This window comes from Manis javanica, chromosome 6 (assembly GCF_040802235.1).
Source record: "Manis javanica isolate MJ-LG chromosome 6, MJ_LKY, whole genome shotgun sequence".
NCBI lineage: Eukaryota > Metazoa > Chordata > Mammalia > Pholidota > Manidae > Manis > Manis javanica.
The window spans coordinates 1,072,039-1,094,747 of NC_133161.1; the positions used below are offsets into that span (position 1 = coordinate 1,072,039).

General features: G+C 46.8%; 1 protein-coding gene across 2 annotated transcripts in view; it reads right to left on the reverse strand.

The window, feature by feature from the left end:
• Positions 1-22,709, reverse strand: part of DNAJB6 (DnaJ heat shock protein family (Hsp40) member B6) — a 67,368-nt gene that overhangs the window by 32,864 nt on the left and 11,795 nt on the right. For both annotated transcript variants that reach the window (XM_036999288.2, XM_036999287.2), the window contains exons 2-5: positions 7,479-7,569; positions 5,007-5,116; positions 3,161-3,220; positions 2,427-2,537 (exon numbers count right to left, since the gene is read on the reverse strand). In XM_036999288.2, the coding sequence (XP_036855183.2) occupies positions 2,427-2,537; positions 3,161-3,220; positions 5,007-5,116; positions 7,479-7,543 (346 nt within the window). In that variant the 5' untranslated portion in view covers positions 7,544-7,569. The remainder of the gene's footprint in view (positions 1-2,426; positions 2,538-3,160; positions 3,221-5,006; positions 5,117-7,478; positions 7,570-22,709) is intronic.

Sequence of the window (22,709 nt, forward strand, 5' to 3'; positions counted from 1 at the left end):
GGCAGAATGGGAGAGTGAAAACAGTTGGTCATGCGAAAAATAAAGACTGAAAAGTCATGGGCTGAATGGACCCTCTGACCAGGCTGGGTCACAGGACCTGGATGCTGGCAAACAGCGACTCGATCACTGCCAGAGCAGACGCAGATACGTGTCCCCACACGCCTGCAGCCCTACTGCCTGGGGAGCAGCCTCTTGTCCTGCGTGAATCCTTAGAGCCTGAAAACGCAAGTCACCCAGAACGCTGACAAGAATGGGCTGAGAAGTGTCACTGGCACGCTTACCACAGGAACACACGGAGGAGCCGACCGCTAAAGCCTGAGCGCCTCAGGGTCTCAAACGAGGCCCGAGTCTAGGCTTACAGTAAGACTAGTGACGTCCTCCGCTGGGCCCTGAGCCCGGGAACAGAACCCCCACCAGCACTGCTGGGTCCCCACCCGTGACTCCTCCAAGAGGCACGTGAGGCACAGAAGGCTTTCTCTACATGCACAGACCTCACAGCCGAGAAGATGGGACTGCTAGCAGACTTTAAGCAGCTTATTGGAGGTAAAAACTGTATGTTATTTATTCATACCTGATTATAATGGCTAAAAACTCATTTTTAAGGAGGTACCTTGGCCTATCAGATTTTTTTCCCTGAGGAAAACAAAATCTGGCTACAATTCAATCACTAAGGCCTCTTCCCTTATACTCTGTCCTTTAAAGACACCAGGCGAGATGCAGACCCTCCTTAAGGTACCTGCCTCAGGCTAAGGGAGGCTGTCCCGTTTTGCCCTAGGATGCCCCCCATTCCTCACCTACCCTGGGACTGAAGCCCACGGGGCCAGGAGACCAGGCCTCCCTCATGGGGCTGCCCGGGGGATTCATGCTCTGTCCTCCAAAGCTGCCCTGCTCTCCAAAACCTAACTGGAGCTGGCTGAGGGGTGCAACGAGATGCAAAAGTGATTTTAAGGCAGGAAAGACTGTTAAATTCTTTGTGTAAGACTCAGTAAGAGTTCTTACATACAAGAAAGCCAATTAATGAAGAATATTAACATGGTGTAGTCCATAACATATTTATAGGGAGCCATCCCAGTATGTATTTTGTACATTTATAATGGCAGTCATTAAAGAAGTCTCCAAAAGGCCACATACAGTCACCTGTCCAGCCCCAATTCACACTGTCCTGGCTTAGCTTTCCCTGTCCCATCTACCAAGGGATGAAAAACGGATATACACTAACACACAGGCATCTCCCCCCAGCTCCCTCTGTGAGCTACTGTAACAAGTCCGGGCTTCTTACCACAGTAAAAAATAAGGTAAGTCTCTTGGAACCCCCACACCTGAAATAGGCTGAGGGGCTGCACATTCCAAAAGCCGGCACCTACCAGACGTAGAGTGGTTAGTCTTCCTCGCGCCTCAGGTGGTGTGGGTAAAACTGTAGTATTTCCAGAATGTCTTGCCTGGCTTTAGTACATCTGCATATCAACAGGCATTCACACATGGAAAGAAGTATGGCTTTAATGTATTTGCATCATTCCTCAGGGATGGAGAGTTCCTCTCCATATCAGTGGGTAAACCCAGGCAGCAGAGAGCTTATGTGTAGCTGAGAGGTGAGGGGGAGAGACAAGGGCCCAGACTGCAGTTTGTAAGCAATAAACGGATTTTAAACTTTATTTCTCCCTTTATCTTATCTTGGTTTTAGAGGTATTTTGCCCCAGGATTTCCTCTCTCCAGACTTACAGGTGGACAGGTGCCCACTGGTTCCCCCTGTGTTTCCTGCAGATGGAACTGCTCCTCGTCTCCCTCAAAGGCTTGCAGGTGGTCCTGGGTCTCCTCAACCAGGCTTCAGGACATGACGGGGGGAGGGCACACAGTGTGTCTCCCTCCATGAGGCAAGACAAAAATGCCGATGTGCTCCTAGCAAGCCCTGACCTCCCATGGCGCCCAGCACCGGACAGCCCAGCAGTGGAGAGCAAGCGCTCCCATGGGGCCCAGCACTGCCTGTGCTGGAGACACGGGTGAGGGCAGGTGCCAGCCCCCGAGGCAGGGGTGGGAGCACTGCGGTCTCCCGGGGCCAATGCCTCCTGCAAAAGGAACACAGGCCTACAGAGCATCCGCTATGCTGTCGGTGCTCTTGACCAGGTCAATCCCCACGGACTCAGTGTCAAGGGAACAGCATTTCCAGGCCCCAGCATCTGCGTCCTTTCCGCTGTTGTAACTGAAATGGCAAACAAGTGCATTGCAGCCAACATAGTGCATGAAGTGAACACATTAAAACCCTTCTTACTCACCGTGCAAGGTGTGAATTCAGAAAAATCTTCGGGGGGGGGGGGGGTGTTTAGAGGCCCTGCGCTCTGAAGATACGGCATACAATGGAAAGTAAGCAGAAAGGCTTGCCAACCTTCCACGTCCTGCTACACCAAGAGCACGACGACCAGTGAGCTTACCAAAGAAGTCAAATGAAAGCGGGTCCGTGGCGCCAAAAAATTCCCTGAAGACGTCCTCTGGATTGCGGAATGTGAAGCCATACTCGAATGGACCGTCAAAGTGGCCCCCGCCTGTGGAAGCAGAGCACAGCTCTTAGCTCACAGCCGTGGGCACAGGCGGCAGCTGCTGCTCTGCAGACGCCGGAGGCCGTGGCCTCAGGGAGAAGGTGTTCCACAAGGCTGACGCTCCCCGCTAAAGGCGGGAGGCCTGCCTGACCCCAGCGGGTGTGACTGCAGGTGCAGTGCGCGTGGGCCCGAGCCCTTCCGGGCCGCAGCGCGCCGCTCACCAACACGCTCTCGCAATCCCTCTACTGCGGTCAGCAAACAGCCCGTGAGCCAGGAGGCGCACGCGACTTGTTTGACTGCGGCATCCACCTCCAGGCCGCCGCGTGCGGTGAGGCGGGCTCCGCCCGGATGGGAGCGCACACTCACAGCGAGATACTACTGTAAGAATGTAAATTACTTCCTAGCTACACAAAGTACATCAACACAGACTTTCTAGTCTGAAGACTTTTAATTGGCTCCTTCAACGTGGTCCGCCTGTCCTTTGTCTCCCTGAGGGAACCCGCTCTCTAGGCCGCCTGTTTCCGCCGAAGCAGCTCTAAGCGAACGGGCAAACTCGACCTGTCCGGACCTTGCTGCCCAAGCGGCTCCTGTCACCCGTTAAGACCAAGGACAGATTAAGAGGTACATACCTCCACCTCCACCATTCAATCCTTCTTTGCCGTATCTGTCATAGATGTCCCGTTTTTTAGCTATAAATTCAAAAAGCAAAGTCAGTAAAGAGCAAGTTCTTTTCCCCTCAAAATTCCATGATTTCCAAAGCTGCATGTAAACCGGAAGACCAATGCAGTTTGCACGTTTTTAGTTTTAAGGCATTACGCCTCCCTTACTTTAAATGAAGCGCAGGAAGAGGTATAATCTAAGTACATCTCTCCTTACAAACAACTAACATGATCATAAATATTTAAATATTTCACTCCAGTGCCCACAGTGCCTGTGCATACATTAATTAAAATCGCATTTCAGAGTCACAAAATTATCCCGACCCTAGAAGTCCAAATGGGGACTAAGATCTGTGGTTCAGAGGAAAAGAAGACAGGGCCTTGGGGAGGGTAGTGAACACATGTACCAAAAGCTAGAAAGAGAACCGGCCCCAACCCTACAGGTTTAACCCCAGCCTTCCTGGTGTCCTACTGTCCTTCTATAATAGGAACATACCTGCTTGGACACATACACCTTCTGCTCCCCTGGGTGCCCCCCCTAACTTCGTGTTCCCTGGAACCTTGCCGTACAGCAGCAGGGGCCTGGGGGCGAGGCGCTCACAGCCAGTAGGCAGCAGAAGGCAAGCAGAGCCCCGGGAAGAGCAGGACCCGTGCCAGGCCTGCAGGGGCAGCCCCAGGCCAGACGCCTAACCATGCTCTCCTTCAGACACAGCACAGCATTTCCACGGGCACTTGAAGGCTCTCCTTCTGCCAAATACCAAGTCTGAATTTCATTCTCAGTTGTTCTCATTTCCTGACCTGTGAAATCCACAAATCTGGGTGTGCTGGAGCAGCAGATAAGGACCAAATGACAGAGACTGAGGTCGCCAGGGGTCCACCCAGCTCAGAAGCCACCCACCAGACCTCCAATGCTGTATCTCAAAGACACTGCCGCCATCAGTTTGCCTGCTTTCCAACCTGAGAAATGAAATGTCTGGGAGTCCCTCTCAGGTAAAGAAAGGGGTCAAACGATGGCAGTTGAGTGCTGTCGCCATCCGCTGCCTGGAGCTCACTCTACAGCCAAAACACCTTCCGATTCGGACCCCAGTCCAGCACCAACACACCAGCACAGACACCCAGCATCCCTCCCTGTGGCCAGTCAGCCAGCCTCTGACCTTACAAACACCTGTGCCTTGACTCACACCAGAGCACCCAGCACTACCCCTCCTCGCAAGGTGGTGCTGGTGGTTTTCCAGTTTTCTTAACAGGTTCCATGCTGTGCACCTGGCCCAGGACCCACACAGTCTTTCCTGCACCAAGAACCTGCCGACGGGCAGCAGCTACCAGCTACCAGTGGCCTTAGTCATGATGCCAGGCTACAGGACCTAACTCTTAGTAACACCCAATCCTGATGCCCGGGCTCTGGGCTAGAAGACACACCCACAAATCCCAAAGTCTCAACCCTGGCTGCATGCTCAATTCCTGATTCCTGAAGCCAAGGAAGTCCTATCAAGTAGTAAAAATCAATATATTAGCAAAGTATGCTTAGGTAGGGCCATGGGGGTTAGAGGTCACTGTACCTCCACCCAGAGGCCTGCGCACAGATCTACCCTCCAGTCTCCAGACCAGGGCATTAACCAAGTTTAAAAAGAGTTACCCTAGGACAACTCACCAGGCAGCCGGGGCACCACAGCACTCAGAGGTAAAGCAGTCACCAGGACAAACACAACATCTTCACAAGAAAAGGACAAACCTCCTTCGCTAGGCCCCGACCTCAGCCAGCCTGTCTACACTCTGCTGTGCTTGGGGAGAGTCTGGCCTCTGGGCAGTTACTCACCATCTGATAACACCTCATACGCTTCAGCTACTTGTTTGAATTTCCTCTCCGCTTCTTCTTTATTCTCAGGATTTTTATCTGGGTGCCACTTCAATGCCAGTTTCCGGTATCTTGTAAAGAGTAATAAAGGGGTTTGATTACAGCCGAAGTCCAAAAAATCCAACGGGTTTTGAAACATATTAAGCACATAGTTTCGGAGCTTCAAATTAGTGAAATTAGTTACCAGTTTCAACTGTAAAATCTCCCTTTCCCCCAAAATGAAGTAAGTTCCAAAATTCAGACAGCATGCTCCAAACCAACATCGAGATACACACAGATGTTAAATGTGTGAGGCCCATAGCTTCCCGGCACGGCCTCACGACGGGAAGGCCAAGAAAGCAGAGAGCACACGCAGAGGGCAGCCTCGGTATGTGAGCAGACTGTCCTCCTCACACCCGCACACCCGCACCAGCCCGTCACTGGACACGTCAGCGCGGTACAGAGGGCCCTCCGCGGCAGCACAGCCAAGTGCGCCAGCATCTTTCAGAGCCGCTGATCTGGATTCAGGAGTCACTTAAAGGCACTATGACCAGGTCAGTCTGTCCCAAGGTTCCATTAACACTAACAATCATATGCTTTTTTAAGTACAAAAAAATAATCCTCTCTCCCAATTAGCTAACACAAGTGACACGCACTTAAGTGGGGGATGTACAGAGGGGGGAAACATGTCTCTCTAAGGCTGAGGCTGAAACAAGGCCCTTAACATTTATTATTAACATAATGCTGTGGGTGTCCGAGGTAACAGCAGCACAGTAGTCCTGTGTCACTGTGGACCTGAACACAAAGAGCGAGCCACCCCTCAGGGGCTACAGATCCCCCACTAACAAAGAGACCATGCAAGAGACAGGAGAGAACCACGGGCCTGCCCTGATGTGCGTGGAAGCACAAAGAAACACCTTCACGTCTAGGCTGGGTGTCACTTCTGTAAGCCTCATAAGAGACCCATTTGGTTAGATGACAGGTGTGACACGTGAAGTGTAGCACATCGGATACCTTTCGATCACGTTCTACTTCACACACCTGTACTCCGGCACCAAGGCGGGTGCCCAGATGGAGGAGCGCCCAGGGCTTAGGACTCGAGCGCAGTGACTGCAGGGTTCACAGGAGAAATGGGAGTGGGGGTGGGACAGCCCCACAGTCAGTCCTCAACAAGCTTTTATCGTTGCACACGAACGAAGCCCGGAGTCCACAAAACGGACGGTTCTAAGAACAGGCACCACCCGTGGCTGCAATTCTGCTCATTAAAAATAAGGCTAAATCTAGTCTAAGTCAATATGTATTCAACTGCACACTTAACAGGAAAATCTTACTCCTTTTAAAGGTAATAGCATTTTCTAAATTCATACTTCAAAAGCATCCTGGAGATAATAATCGACTCACAGGCTCACAGAAACTAATAAACCCAATCTGCTTTCTAATTGCATCTAGCATAACGAAGCATTAATCAAAGACTCACGTACAATGTGTTTACTCAGGTACTGTACCATGGCATTACTGGTTATGAACTGCTACCTGGGGTGAGGAACCCCAACACACTGGCACTGCAGCCCTCACCCACCTGACTCCGCCAAGCAGGCTGACTAGTGGTTTCTGGACTGAGTCTGTCACATGGAGGTTCTGTAAGCAGCTTCAGGCATGCCCAGAACAGTGGTCAGCCTGCCTGCTAGGTCAGCATTTAAAATGAACCGTTTGGTCAAAAAACCCTGAATTTCCCCCCTTTGCAGATCTCTAGGTCCTGCAGAACAGACTTTATTATATACTAACAAAAAAACTGGTTCCCACAATACACACTAAAACCCAATTTCCCATTATTCCAGGCTTATGGGTCTCTCTTGCTGTGCCAGAATGGTAACACCTATTTAATGACGTTTTCGCTGCAGGTCAGTGTCACATGAATCAGACTGACCCATTCTCCTTGATCCTGGCCAGCCACCTGGGACCTGAGCCATGCCCCTCCCAAGGGCCCTGGTCACAAGGCAGAGAAGGACAGACGGGGGTGCAGCGTGCAAATGTGAAGGCAGCCACAGCAGGCTCTCATGACACAGGCTGGGGACATGCCACAGCCACAGCAGGGACATCTTGGCACCGCCCTCTGGGAAGGCCAGCCAACTCCAATTCTAAGGCCAATGCCAAAGTTCTCTGGGATCAGCTCTCTTCCTCAGCAGGTTTCTCACCTACTTCTAGCAGACACGAAATCCACTGCTCCAGAGAGGAAACCAAGTGACCTTCCTACCCCCTGAATGCCAAGTGACAAGCTGGGCCTAGGTCTGAGAAAGCTCATTTGTTAACTGTGCTGACGTTTAAACTAAGCTGCAGCATTCAAAGGCTGTTACGCTGTATTGTGTCATTTGAACAGGCAATGTACAGTCATACCACCCAATCACATGGGCACAACTGCATACACTTTAGTATTTTGGAAATTCAATTACTTACGCCTTTTTAATATCCTCAGCCGAGGCATGTCTCTGCACGCCCAGGACTTCATAGTAATCCACCATGTTTTAACAGGCTGCTGGAATGAGCCCTGAAATCAGAAATCCACATTAGCGACAAGATTCAGGGCTGGGTTCGACGTGGGGGCAGTGACAGAGCAACAGGAGAGGGGACGCCAGCTCACTTCAGTGCTGACCACCACCAGCCTGCCGGTCTGGGGCCTGGTCTGGGAACACATTCTGGACTTGTGCCCTAAGACCCTTCTTGATATAGAATAAAAGCTCTGAAGCAGGTTGTATTATTATAATAATAGCCTAAACTAAATAAAATTACCAGGTGACTCTGAGGCAGAGGCTCAGTTCCCACCTGACCACCAGCTGGCAGGCCCTTGGTAGCTCCCGGTCTGACCCAGGCCATGCTTGGAGCTTCAGGTACCACCTCCACTTGGGGCATCCCCGTGGCAGGCAGTGCGCAAGGCTGCAGGCCACCAGGACACACTGCCGCTGCCCTGAGGGAGCCGCCCGGGGCCACAGCCTCCTCACAGCAGGCAGCCCTCCCACACAGCCCCTGGAGAAAGGGAACGCATTTGACTGCAGGACTGTCAGTACAACACCCCTCTGGCTTCTCACTCCCATCCACCCACTCAACAACGTGCACGTGCCAGAGCGGCTGCCAGCACCAGGCAGAAGGCATCCCTGCAGGTGACGCGTCAGCCGCAGAGAAGCTGGTAGCCGGCAAGTCCTCAGGGCAGGACAGGGAGAACGCGTTCTGTTTCTACCACCTCTAAAGGGTTTTGCCTTAGGCCCCACACGTCAGAAAGGAACTACACACTTCAAGATGTGAACCTAACGAGTTCACGTCTTTACATCTGACTGGCTGTACCGCCTCCTTACACCGGTGAGCACCCACCCGCGCAGACAGCACCCCCCCCCCAGCAGCACTGAACCACCTCACCCAGCGGCTTCCATCAGGCGACGCCTCCTTTAGCCTTCCCAGAAACTCTAGTGTTAATTTTCCCAACAAATATTCTGACTTTAAACAGTTCATAGCTTCCTAAGGTCATGTTGCTGAAGCTGAACAGCATAGTTGGTAGTGTCACAATGAGGAAGTATTCCACTTCTCAAACAAGACACACAGGCATATTGTATTTTTACTTCCCATGGCTGGGGAGCCGCCCACGGAGAGGCGCCTTACATCATGAGCACACTCAGCATGCCTGCCCCCCACCATCCAATGTTCACAGGGGACTCCGTGTGCAGGGTCAGGAAGCACACAGAGGAAATCTGCTTCCTATCAGTACAGGGACAACACAAGAAAAACAAAACTATCACAGGATGATCTAAACTAGAACCCCCTTCTCTTATCACCTTGCAACAGAAATTATTAGGTGAAATCCAATAAAGAGATGTAAAGAGACAACTGAACTCTCCGGAAGGAAGAGGCTGAAGCACCAGAAACCTCCAGGGACCTGCGCCAGGAGGGGGAGAGGCTGTGCTGCAGGTGGAGGATGAGGGCTGCCTTCTCGGGACGGGACTCACTTCTGAGGCACAGGAAACCAGTGGCTTCAATGACTCCCAAAAAGACTTTGGCTCCTCAAAGGGCTGTTAATTACAAGAAAGCAGAACAACTCTTTCCAGTGAACTGCAAAGAGGAGGCAAAGAGGCTCCCCTGAGAATGTGAAGCCAGCGGCCTCAGACCCACAGAATGGATTCTCACTCACTTCATTAAACCTCGATGCTCTGAGCTCTCCACGACTATCAAACGTGATCCCCGGGTGCAGGGCACTACAGCTGAGCTGGAGAAATAAGCATCTCCACAACCCAGGTCACAAAGAATCCAGCAGAAAATATAATCCCTGCTGAAGAGGAGCTGACAACTGCATTCCAATCAAGGAAAGCATCAGGATGAGTAAGAGAACACCTCCAAGAATCTAAAAAATAACTGAAAGGCAACACAAAGTAAAGTTCTCATCAAATAATTCCAAACACAAAAGGAAACCACAGTGGGGTGAGGGTTGGGGGCAATGGCTCTTCTGGAAGTGATTCTAACAGTATTACTAACATGGCCGTAGAAATTTAGACAGATTAAATAGAGCGGAAGAGAGTTAGGAATGCGGAAGTGTGATCTGAGGAATGATCCAGGGAAGTACAAAGACCTGGACATAGAGTAAGAAGAGAAAACATACATCTAAAGATAAGCCAGGGACCAAGTTCAAAGAACAGGTGATTCTGAAACTAGCTACTAATGTGCAAAACTGCTGACATACAACAGGGTCGACTCCTCCTGTCCCAGCTTGACCCACATGTGGTTGGCGGAAGCACTCACAGTTAAGGTGTATGACATATTTTGAGATATATATACATTGTCAAGTGATTACAATCAAACTAATGACCTCAAAAGGATACCATTTCCTTGCTATACTGAGAACTCTTTTAACATCTACTCTTGGCAAATTTCAAGTACACGGTATGTTATTATTAACGCAGCCACCACGTTGTACACCAGGTCTCCATAGCTTGCTTTACAGATAAAGCTGGTGCCCACTGACAAACATCTCCCCATTCCCCACACCCTCAAGTTAACCTCTCTTCCAGTCTCGGTTCCCATGAGTCCGACTTCCTTAGACTCCTCCTGTGAGTAAAGTCAGGCAGCACTTATCAGTCTCTGCGTGGGTTTTCTCTCACTCAGAACAGTGTCCTGGTTCACCCGTATTACTGCAAATAGCAGAGTTTCCCTCTTTTAGGCTGAGTACTATTTCACTCTATGGAAGGAATATTCCATTGATTTTCAGATTCTTTCATTATTTGGGGAGCAGGAAAATATAATGCTGCTAAAATGTAAGGATAAACAAACACTGACAGAACACAAACATGAAGGCATTATGCAAATCAAAGTTAAGTCAGAGAAAAAATTAGGACTGTAAGATCTCACTCACGTGTGGGATCAACAAAGGCCAAAAAACAGGAGAATGGTAGTCACCAGAGGCTGGGGGTTGGAGCCATTGAGGACATTTTGCTCAGAGGGCACAGACTTGCAGTTAGAAGACAAGTAAGTTCTGGAGATCTAACATACAGTAGAGTGATTATCATCGGTAGTACTGATTATATACTTACGAGCTGCTACAAGACCAGTTTTTGAATGTTAAGATGAGGATGTGTTAATGTGCATGATAATCATGTTGCACTGTATCTCAAATACACAGCATCTCAATTTTTTTTATTAAACTTTAAACAAGAAAAACAAAATGCAATCTTACCAATTGAGAGGGAGAGGCACACAGGGATCTTTTAAGAAAAGTGTTAAGACAGGATGTAAAAAAAATTAATTTAAACACAGCAGGTACAACTGTAAGTGTTCTACAAACTCATTAATTCAAATGCTTCAGTAAAAACAACTGTAAATGAGCAAAGATCAAAGATATTCTAAAACTGGATTTTTTTGTTTTGTTTTTCCAGCTTTATTGAAATACAACTGACATATATCACAGTCGATTGTATTGTAAGGAAGTTTAGGCATCATGTACACTGCGCACGTAATTCCATTAGAACTAAATTTAAAAAAAAAAGAACCACACTGTTTCCCAGAGACAAAAATTCAAACTCACGGGGCAGGAAAGATGCACAGGGCAAACATTAAGAAAGCCGGAAGAGCAGCGAGACCCTCAGAGGGACGCAGGACCAGAAGCATCGCCAGGTCAACAGCTTCACAAGGATAATGGCCTCTAAGTGTAGCCTCAAACATCCCCATCAGCAATGACATTGACTGTGAAAAGGAAACATTCAGGACGCCAGGGGCTGAGGGCGAAGGGAGAGTTACAGTGGGACGGACAGGTTCCCTGTGGGAGGGTGACAGCCCGGAGAGGACAGAAGCACGGGCGCATGCCTCGGTGCCTGGACTCAATGTCACTACGCGGCACATGCAAAAATGGTTAACAGATTAGGTTTTATGTTATGTAAAAACTCAAGTCATGTTAAGATTTATAACTTTCTTAAAGTTTTTTCATATGAAATTTTATGTTACTTACATGTTAAGTTTCCTAACTACTACTTTTTAAAAGACAGAGCTACATCATATGAAGCACAAAGTTAAGCTTGTAAGATTTGGGAGCATTTAACAAACTTGGTGTAATGGACATAAAACAGCACCCTGCAGCGAACAATTAGAAAATCCATGTTCTTACCAAGCATATGCTCATGTGGTCAAGCAAAACTTCAAGACTTAAGTTTCAGAATACTTAAAAAAACAGAATAAAAATAGACAACAGTATCACAAAACCCCAAAGAAACAACTATGGAAACACTTTTTAAGAAAGCCCCAAGGTCAAAGAAACCATAGAAGAAATGAGGATGTATTTAAATTAGGTAAGTATTTACATTAGATGTACATGAGCCACAAGTCAACTTGATCAACTGACTAAAGTGGAATTTAGAAAGGAGTATGTAACTTCAAACACCGTAATAAAAGTACTAGATATTTGAAGGTTAAGAATTCAAAAAGGACAGACTACAAGATTTGGCATTTAGAATACCAAAATACATTCTTTTGTCCAATAAATTTCCCACCTTTTAAAATTACAAATTAGGGAGAGAAAACTATGCCTACTATTTCCAACTCCTCTAATTTATTATTAAAATCCAAATAGCAGTGACAGATACATTCCAAAGCAAAGATAACAAACTATGTAGCTGAGGGGAACGGAGTTGTTCACTGTAGTCTTTTCGATACTGTTTGAGTATGTTGAACATAAAAGTACCAGGGAATTTGACTGAAATGAAATCAGGTACAAGATATAGGAGCAAGCACCCCATCATAAGAGGTTTCCCCACTGGTACTTACAACAACCGCACCCCGGCCACCGTGAGAGCAGCAGGCTCAGCCTGGAAAGGACCCCCACAGCAGAGGCAGCCGAACCCATGGTCACGGGGCACAGCAACCACGCATCTTCAGGAACTGCAACCTGACTGATGGCCACCCCAACATAGCCAGAGCTACCAGAAGGCAGCAGAAAGACCAGCATCCTGTCACCTGTTCCAAAGGGCTGATAATTAACTATGCAAGGTCATTCTCACTTCTGAGCTCCAGCAGTGCAAACCACAGGGGAACCTCTGCCAATCCTGTTACTGAGAACAAAGGGACAAAGCTTGGGGCTCAGGGCTCCTGCCAAGGAGCTGCACCATCGCCTGAGCCACAGTATGACCAGAGACCCAGTGTGTCAAGATGCCACGGCCTAGACTTCTTTGCAACGGATCCCAAGCTCAGTTTCTCCCACATCCAGCTGTATCTGCACGGACGTGCTTGTGTCTGTGCCAGTGTGGCAGCCACCTCAGGGCAGCTCGTGCAGAGAAGGGAGGATGAGCCTGAAACCCCAGGGCCACGCGTGCGAGGTGCTCAGCGCTGTGATTACGGCCCCCTCCCTGGCTTCTCCAACCCACAGGGCAGTCACAGGACTTGGGGTGCATGAGCAGCATTGATTAGCCGTGCCTGAATACAAGCCACACCAGACCAGGGACTTTCCTGTTTTCACATGAAGATGACCCCCAGCACAAAATTCAAACGAGCTGAGGAGACCGATCCTCTGGAGAGGAGTCCTGGCCCCCCTGCTGCGGCTCACTCTTCCCCTCGGTCGCCCAGCCCTGCCCAGCACCCCCACCACATGAAGCTTACTCTCATCTAAAGATCATAAGCACATCTTCCAGCAACACCCAACAGCCTTTTTCAGGGATTGGGCAGTTTGACGTTCCAGAACCCTGACCACACATGGGCTTCCCAGTCACGTCCTTGCCCCTGGGTTGCCTTGGGCCTGCCACCTCCCTCCCCTCAGCCAACCCTGCAAATAAAGGAGGGGAAGCTAGGAGGGCAGCCCTCTTCTTCACACCCGTGTGTTTCCATCCACTCCTCTTATTTAAGCACCACTTGTTCTGCAACAATTCCTAGGTTTATGCTCCAATTCTAGGTCCCCCTGGCACTTCAGACACGAGTTAGACGGGACGGCTCCCCAGGGCCCCTTGGATATGTGACAGGGCCCAGTCTGACGTCATCCTCCCCATGCCCACGCCTGGCCTTTCCTTGGTGATTCAAACTTGAGCTCCCATGCTGCTTGACTGGAAACTCCCCCCAATACCACTACACTCCACCCAACACATCCCCCACAGAGTAATGCAGTTCCACCTGGTCCACCCTTGGAGTATCTCAAACCCTTCACTTTTCTTTATTTTCAATGGCCCAGGCATCTCCTCCTCTGAAATACTGTGGGAGCCTCATTTGATCGGGCCCTCTTCCCTCACAGCCGATATATGCATATAAACATGGAGGTGCCACCCCAACACATACACCATGGTCCCCAGCAAGGGGCACAACCAGCCGTGAAGGATACCGTCTGCTCCACTGGTCAGACGGAGTGGGCGGTCACTGCAGCCACTAATGCTAGGTCTGGGGTGGTGTTCTGGCGCAGGGAAGGCACAGGTGAGCCCAGGAACATGCTGTCAAATAAGAAAGGAGAGAGGCTAGCAGCAATTACAGGTCTGACCAAAAGAAACAAGGAATAACTGGACTGTACGAGCGCAGGAGTGACCCAGAATAAATGACAACTAAATGCCATCCGGGCCCTGGACTGCTCTCTGGAGCAGGAGGACACCAGGGGCTGGGAAGTGAGTCTGCAGTTCGGGTGCTGTACCACAGCCAGTTTCCTGGTCTTGGTACCTCAGGTGCTGTGTTAAGGGTGGCTGGGGGAAGGGATAAGGGGAAAGTCTTGTACCTTACCCTCTTTACACTCTTCTGTCAATCTAAAATAGTTAAAAAAAAGAAAGTTAAAAATAAGTCAGAAGCGGGTAAGATTCCTCAAGGGAGGAACAACCTAAGACAGGCACAGTCGCAGGGGGGCCATCAGGTGAGAAATTGGGGATCAACAGAGGTGAGGCTCAGAACCTCACCCCCCCTGCTTTGAGAGAAATCTTCTGCATTCGTGGATGTTTTGTTGCCCTTGTCTAGCTTGGATTAACACATAGTCTACAGGCACACACCTGATCATCTACATTTGCCCTCTTACAGCACTAAACTATGTTTTCTACCTTTATCTTGCATCTACCTACCACTTCAGCATTTTATTAAAAATAATAATAATAATAATAATAAAGGGAGAAATGTGGGATCAACATATAAATCAAGTATAAAAATCAAACGAATATTCATATTTGACCTGATTGTTTATAGTTCATAATGCGTGATCAAAACCGAAAGTTTCTGTGATGACTGCCCTTGTACTGTTCACCATGTAAGAATTTATTCACTATGTAAGAATTCGTTCACCATGTAAGAACTTGTTCGTTATGCTTCAGAAGATTGGAGACTGACGAGAATTAGGCTTGAGATGGATTAATGATTGTACATTGAGCATTGACCCCCCCTATACTGAATTTTATTGTTGTTAACAACCACTTGATCAATAAATATGAGAGATGCCCTCTCAAAAAAAAAAAAATAAGTCAGAAGGAAAAGGCATGGCCATGTCAAAATGACAACAGCCAAAGGGCAGAGGAACCTGAGCACCAGAAGGAAGGCCTGCGTGTGGTGACTGCGCACAGCGGTGAGCTCCCCAGCTCTCGATGCTGCCTTCCCATAGGAGCCACATGCGCTGCCAAGAGCCAAATTCCTCTTACTGAAGAATTCCAGATAATACAGGAGAGAGAACAGAAAGAGAAAAATTCCCACTTTGGAGCCTGACGTGGTGGGGACCCCCAAGGCGCAACCAGCGTGCTCTGGTTAAACAGAGGGGCCTGGCAGCTGACCAAGCTCTGCCGCACAGAGCCCACCACAACCACCAGGCATCTGAACAGCTCCAGGGGGCGGCCCTGAGCCCCACCGCTTACTGGGCACTTCTTTATGCAGAAGAGCAGGGCCTCCAGGCTATTTTCACCAGGTTACCCGGTGCAGATTGAGTCTCTCTACCACACAGCTGTCTTCAAGCGCTCAGGGGCTTTACTTTACTTCTGAGAGTTTTTCACTCTCCAGACTAACACATCTTTCCATCTCCCCGCAGCTCCTTAAGAACACTGCCTGAGCAAGCACCAGGTTGTAATTCCTTAGTATCCAGAAGGGAACACAGACACAGGGGCCAGGCCACTCGTTACCGAAAGAAGACAACAAGACTTCCATGTTTCTTCTCTAGAACTCCATCATCAATGCTGAGTGCCTCCCCTGCGAAGGACACCGAGATGTGGTGTCAGCGTTAGCCTGGCTGAGCCCAGTCTCTCAGCCCGTGGTCCCTGCCCTGCATCCCACTGCTCCCCTGGTGCAACACAGCTCTGAAGACAAGTGCAGTTCATGGCCTGCCCAGGGATCCCACCTGGTTACACTGGCCCACTGTTCCAAAGCCAATCAACTCTTTTTGCTAAAAATTCAACCAACATATTTACTCACAATGAAAACATTTTTGACTGAATGTAATCATATAAATTTACTATTTTTAAACAGTCATAGGCTAGTTCTGGGAATAAGTCACCAGATTTGTAGAAGACAGACATGTAGACAGGTCAGTCATACACAACTGAGCAACACGTACAGAATGTTGGGGAAGAGAGTATAGAGGCACCACGGCAAAAACGACTCAAAAGAACACTGCTCTTTACGGAAGAACTGAAAAGCAGAAAGCAGCTCCCAGTGCAGAGGGCAAAATCACCTCAGACAAAAGCCACAGCACACACAAAGCTATGAAAGCGCAGAGCCCACACAAGCAGCAGGAAGTCAGCCAGCAAGTTCAGCACGAGGCTGCCTTGGTGAGTTCCAGACAGAAGCCACGACTGACAGGCAACACTCACAATGCTATAGAAACAGAACCTCTACTATAAACAAAAGGGATGCACCGGGTATATGTGAGACCATCACTTACAAGTGAGTACAAGGTAGGCAGACTTCTAAAGAAAGGGGGTATGGCTGGGAGGAGGGGAATAATACAGTACTCCACATGAGATGTGTGTCTGACCCAGAACAAGGCCAGCAGGAACGAAGGAGACAGCAGCAAGGTAGGGAGCCATCCAGGAAGCTGCTCAGGGTCGCCTCTCTAGACTAATGTGACTTCATAATAGGCTCCATGCACAAACACAAATCTTAGATGAAAAAATACGTCAGAGATTTTCTTCCATTTTTATTGAAAATACATTAATGAACTTTTTAATCCATGATAGTGTGTTTTTAAAAGTGACTTACTAGTTCCATTATGCTCAGTTTTGTAATAATTAAGGTTTAATTATTAGCCTAAGATGAGGGGAAGCAGCTGGGGCAACTGTGTACTACTCATTCATGTGCCAGGCATTATGAGAGCACATACCCACAGCTGAGGAAGGAAATTGGGGCTCAAAGCAATTTAGTAAATTGCCCAAGATGTCAGTAAATTCAAAACCCAAACTCCCACCAGCCTATCCCATCAAACTGGGTTGTGAATGCAGGATGCAAATGCTCAGTGATGCGGGACAGCCTTTACACCAACACTACCTTTTCAGTTTTTAACAACTGCCAATAAGATTAACAGATTTTAATATGAACTCCAAGAAAAGTATGCCCTCTAAGGACCGTAAAATGAAAACACCCTGAGGTCTAGGAGAAGAAAGCCAACCATGGGAGTGAAGGCATCTCCTAGGAACCATGAAAAGCTGGCATAAGCTACTGTTAGTGTTGGCCACAGGTTAATTCATTTCTCATTGCTTAAAGTAAAAAGGGATAAAAAATTTTAGAAACGTGACAAAATTCACAAAAAGTTAAATGCATTCAAATTATATATGACTAACTCCAGAGCTTTATACAAAATAAAAAGCAACTTAAACATCTATGATCAGTAATTTCCCTATAGTACTCAGTATTTCTATTTATTTACAGCATATTTTAAAAAACTGATAAACTTATAAATTAAATGTTCAACTGATGGTGTATTAGATGATAAAAACAGCACAAAAGCTGAGTTTAGGTCAACTGCTGCTTAACCAAAAGATGCCTAAGGCAGGCATGAATAAGCATTATTTTAGACACAGACCACTTCCCTAGTCACAGAAAAACTAAACACTCAACACAATTTTTCTGAAGCATCAAATATATCCATTTATTTTAAAAAAGATGCCATGTGTGGCAATGAGACATTTTAAATGGCCTTCACCTCCCTCCCAATGACGGCCGACCACTCTGGCTCCCAGCCCAAACTGCATGTGCGTCTGTGAGGCGTTAAGAACTAGTGGTTCAGCTCTAAGACTCAGCACTACCAACACCTACAATCCTCACCACCTGCCATACTCAGCTGACATCACAGGGGACAGGCAAGACCAGGAAAACATGGGCCCTCAGAGGGACAGAGGGATGGAGCCCCACCAAGGTGCCTCCCCCAGTCAACTGTACCCTGGGGTTCAGGGAGCAACTAAGGGACTCCCTACTCTCCCATTCTGCAGTTGCTTTCTCTCCTCCAGAAACATTCATAAAAAATACAAGGATAAGGAAGATTAAAGATGGCGGCGTGAGAGGTGAGACAGAGGCTCCTCCTAAAACCGCATATAATATGAAAATATGATTACTATAACTAATCCTGAAAGAGCAACAGGAAAGAGGACTGCACCAGGCTGCACACACCTGGAGAAAAGAGCAGACCTCACAGAACAGGGTGACGTACCAGAGCTGTGGCTCCGCGGGACCCGAGCCCCTCCCCCACCCCAGCTCACCTGCGGGAGGAAGAGAAACTGAGCAGGGAGGCAGTGGAGGCCTGGGACTGCTGAGTACCTGGCTCCGGAGATCTGCACTGGGAGCACAAACCTACATTTCATGATGCTTTCACAATACTCTCATGATTAGGGGATTGAAAAACTAAGACATTACTGGAGAGACTGACATTCCAGATGCTTGTGGAAAGCCAGGGATCCATACCCGGCTGCTCTGGGGCAAAAGAAAGGCAGGCAGGCTGAGAGACGTCCTAACAAGGAAGCCCTCAGCAAGAGGGCTGCTAAAGGGGCAAGGATTGCACAGAGCTTACTGCTCAGGAGAAAGGACACATAGACAAAATTGTCCGGGTGCACTCTGCTGTAGGTTGGGAGCTTTCACAATTTCCAGGTGCTCCAGCTCCCTGGCTGGCTGCACAGCTCCAAGGACGCCCTCCATGATAGGCAGCCTACTGCGCCTTTCTCCCAGCCAGCCCCACCTGGCTCGCAAACCCGCAAACCCTACCTGGGCGTTAAGCCAGGCAGAGGGGAAGACTGTCTACAGCAACTACAAACGCAAAGCATAGAGTCTGTGTGCCCGGCCCACTGGTTCAGGCAGTGGAGACAGGCATAGCAGCCTGGGAGCAGGAAACAGCTCTTTCCTCCCCCCAGGCACCAATACCGCTCCCCTGCGACCCCCGACATTGCTTCAGGGGCTGAGCAGATCCAGAGTAGAGCTTCTGGGCACTAGAGGGCGCCATATACAAATATGTAATGCCAAACAAACCTGGTTCAAAGTAAAATTATTAATACAACACCTAAGAAAGATTCCAATTAAATTGACCTCATGAATCTTCCTGAAAGGGATTTCAAAATAAAAATCATTAACATGCTCATGGAGGTACAGAAAAATATTCAAGATCTCAGGAATGAATTCTGGTCAGAGATCCAATCGTTGTAAGGCACAATGGACGGTATTAAAAGCAAATTAGATATGGTGGAGGAGACGATAAACAAAATAGAAATTAGAGAAAAGGAATACAAAGAAGCTGAGGCACAGAGAGAAAAAAGGATCTCTAATAATGAAAGAATATTGAGAGAATTGTGACCAATCCAAATGGAACAATATTCACCTTACAGGTGTACCAGAAGAAGGAGAGAGAGAAAAAGGGTTAGAAAGTGTCTTTGAGGAGGTAATTGCTGAAAACTTCCCCAATCTGGGGAAGGACATAGTCTCTCAGGCCATAAAGGTGCACAGATCTCCCAACACAAGAGACCCAAGGAAGACAACAGCAATACATACAGTAATTAAAGTGGCAAAGATCAAGAATAAGGACAGACTATTAAAAGCAGTCAGAGAGAGAGATAAGATCACATACAAAGGAAAGTCCATCAGGCTATCATCAGGTTTCTTGGCAGAAACCTTACAGGCCAGTAGGGAGTGGCATGATGTATTTTATGCAATGAAGCAGAAGGGTCTCGAACCAAGAATACTCTATATGGCAAGATTATCATTTAAATTTGAAGGAGGGATTAAACAATTTCCAGATAAGCAAAAGCTGAGAGAATTTACCTCCCATGAACCGTCTCTACAGTGTATTTTGGAGGGACTCTTACAGATGGAAGTGTTCCTAAGGTTTAATAGCTGTCACCAGAGGTAATAAAACCACAGTAAAGAAAGTAGAACAGTTAATTACCAAGCAAATGCAAAATTAAATCAACTATCCCCAAAGTCAATCAAGGGATAGACAAAGAGTACCACGAATCTAAAGCCTGCAATTCCAATAAGTACGTACCTATCGATAATCACCCTAAATGTAAATGGACTGAATGCATCAATCAAAAGACACAGAGTCACTGAACGGATAAAAACAAGAACCATCTATATGCAGCCTACAAGAGACTCACTTTAAATCCAAAGACATACACAGACTAAAAGTGAAGGGATGGAAAAAGATGTTTCATGTAACTAATAGGGAGAAAAAAGCAGGAGTTGCAGTACTTGTATCAGACAAAATAGACTTCAAAACACAGAAAGTCACAAGAGACAAAGGACATTACATAATGATTAAAGGGTCAATCCAACAAGAAGATATAACCATTATAAATATCTATGTGCCCAACATGGGAGCACCTACATATACGAAACAAATACTAACAGAATTAAAAGGGAAAATAGAATGTGATGCATTCATCCTAGGAGACTTCAACACTCCACTCACTCTGACAGATCAACCAGACAGAAGATAAGTAAGGAGACAGAGGCACTGAACAACACAATAGAACAGATGGACCTAACAGACATCTACAGAACTCGACACACCAAACCAACAGAAATCACATTCTTCTCAAGTGCACATGTAACACTTTCAAGAATAGATCACATACTAGGCCACAAAAAGAGCCTCGGTAAATTAAAAAAGATTGAAATTGTACCAACCACTTTCCAAGACCACAAAGGTATGAAACTAGAAATAAATTACTCAAAGAAACTGAAAGATCCCACAAACACATGGAGGCTTGACAAGATGCTCCTAAATAACCGATGGATCAATGACCAAATAAAAACAGAGATAGAGCAATATATGGAGACAAATAACAACACTAATTCAACACCACAAAATCTGTGGGATGCAGCAAAGGCCACGCTAAGAGGAAAGTATATCGCAATACAGGCCTACCTCAGGAACGAAGAACAATCCCATATAAGCAGTCTAAACTCACAATTAATGAAACTAGAAAAAGAACAAATGAGGTCCAAAGTCAGTAGAAGGAGGGACATAATAAAGATTAGAGCAGAAATAAAAAAAATCGAGAAGAACAAAACAATAGAAAGAATCATTGAAAGCAAGAGCTGGTTCTTTGAGAAAATAAACAAAATGGATAAATCCCTAGCCAGACTTATCAAGAAAAAAAAGAGAGTCTACACACATAAATAGAATAAAAAATGAGAAAGGATATCGAAAATTACCGAGTATCATAATTCTTCCAAGTGGTAAAGATACCTCAAGACAAATGCTGGGCAAAGAAGCCACAGGGCATAAATCTGCAAAGAAGTAAAAAGCTAACCTTTTCAAAGAATATTGCTTCTCTCTCACTTACCAACTTTACATTTCCCTATATGGCCCCAGAAGACAGCTGGTTAGCCAAAGACGGGTAAGATTCCTCAAGGAAGGAACAACCTAAGACAGGCACAGTCGCAGGGGGGCCATCAGGTGAAAAATTGGGGATCAACAGAGGTGAGGCTTAGAACCTCACCCCCCCTGTTTTGAGAGAATTCTTCTGCATCCGTGGATGTTTTGTTGCCCTTGTCTAGCTTGGATTAATACTTAGTCTATAGGCACAGACCTGAATCATCTACATTTGCCCTCTTACAGCACTAAACTGTGTTTTCTACCTTTATCTTGCATCTACCTACCACTTCAGCATTAAAAATAATAATAATAATAATAATAAAGGGAGAAATGTGGGATCCACATATAAATCAAGTATAAAAATCAAACAAATATTCATATTTGACCTGTTTATAGTTTATAATGTGTGATCAAAACAAAGTTTCTGTGATGACTGCCCTTGCACTGTTCACCATGTAAGAACTTATTCACTACGTAAGAATTTGTTCACCATGTAAGAACTTGTTCGTTATGCTTCAGAAGATTGGAGACTGGCGAAAATTAGGCTTGGGGTGGATTAATGATTGTGCATTGAGCAATGACTCCCCTGTACAGAATTTTATTGTTGTTAACAACCATTTGATCAATAAATGAGAGATGCCCTCTCAAAAAAAAAAAAACCACACGATCATCTCCATAGGCGCTGAAAAAGTATTCGACAAAATTCAACATCCATGATTTGAACTCTCAACAAAATGGGTATAGAGGGCAAATACCTCAACATAATAAAGGCCATATATGACAGACCCACAGCCAACATTATACTGAACAGCGAGAAGCTGAAAGCTTTTCCTTTCAGATCAGAAACAAAACAAGGAAACCCACTCTCTCCACTTTTATTCAACATAGTTCTGGAGTTCCAATCCATGGCAGTCAGACAACACAAAGAAATAAAAGGCATCCAGATTGTCAAGGAAAAAGTTAAACTGTCCCTGTATGCAGATGACATGATATTGTACATAAAAAAACTACAGAATCCACTCCAAAACTACTAGATCTAATGTCTGCATTCAGCAAAGTTGCGGGATACAAAATTAATACACAGAAATCTGTGGTATTCCTATACACTAACAATGAACTAGCAGAGAGAGATATCAGGAAAACAATTCCATTCACAATTGTATCAAAAAGAATAAAATACCTAGGAATAAACCTAACCAAGGAAGTAAAAGACCTATACCCTGAAAACTACAAGACACTCAAGAGAGAAATTAAAGAAAATACCAATAAAAGGAAACACATCCCGTGCTCATGGATAGGAATAATTAATATTGTCAAAATGGCCATCCTGCCCTAAAGCAATCTATAGATTCAATGCAATTCCTATCAAAATACCAACAGCATTCTTCAACGAACTGGAGAAAATCGTCCTAAAATTCATATGGAACCAC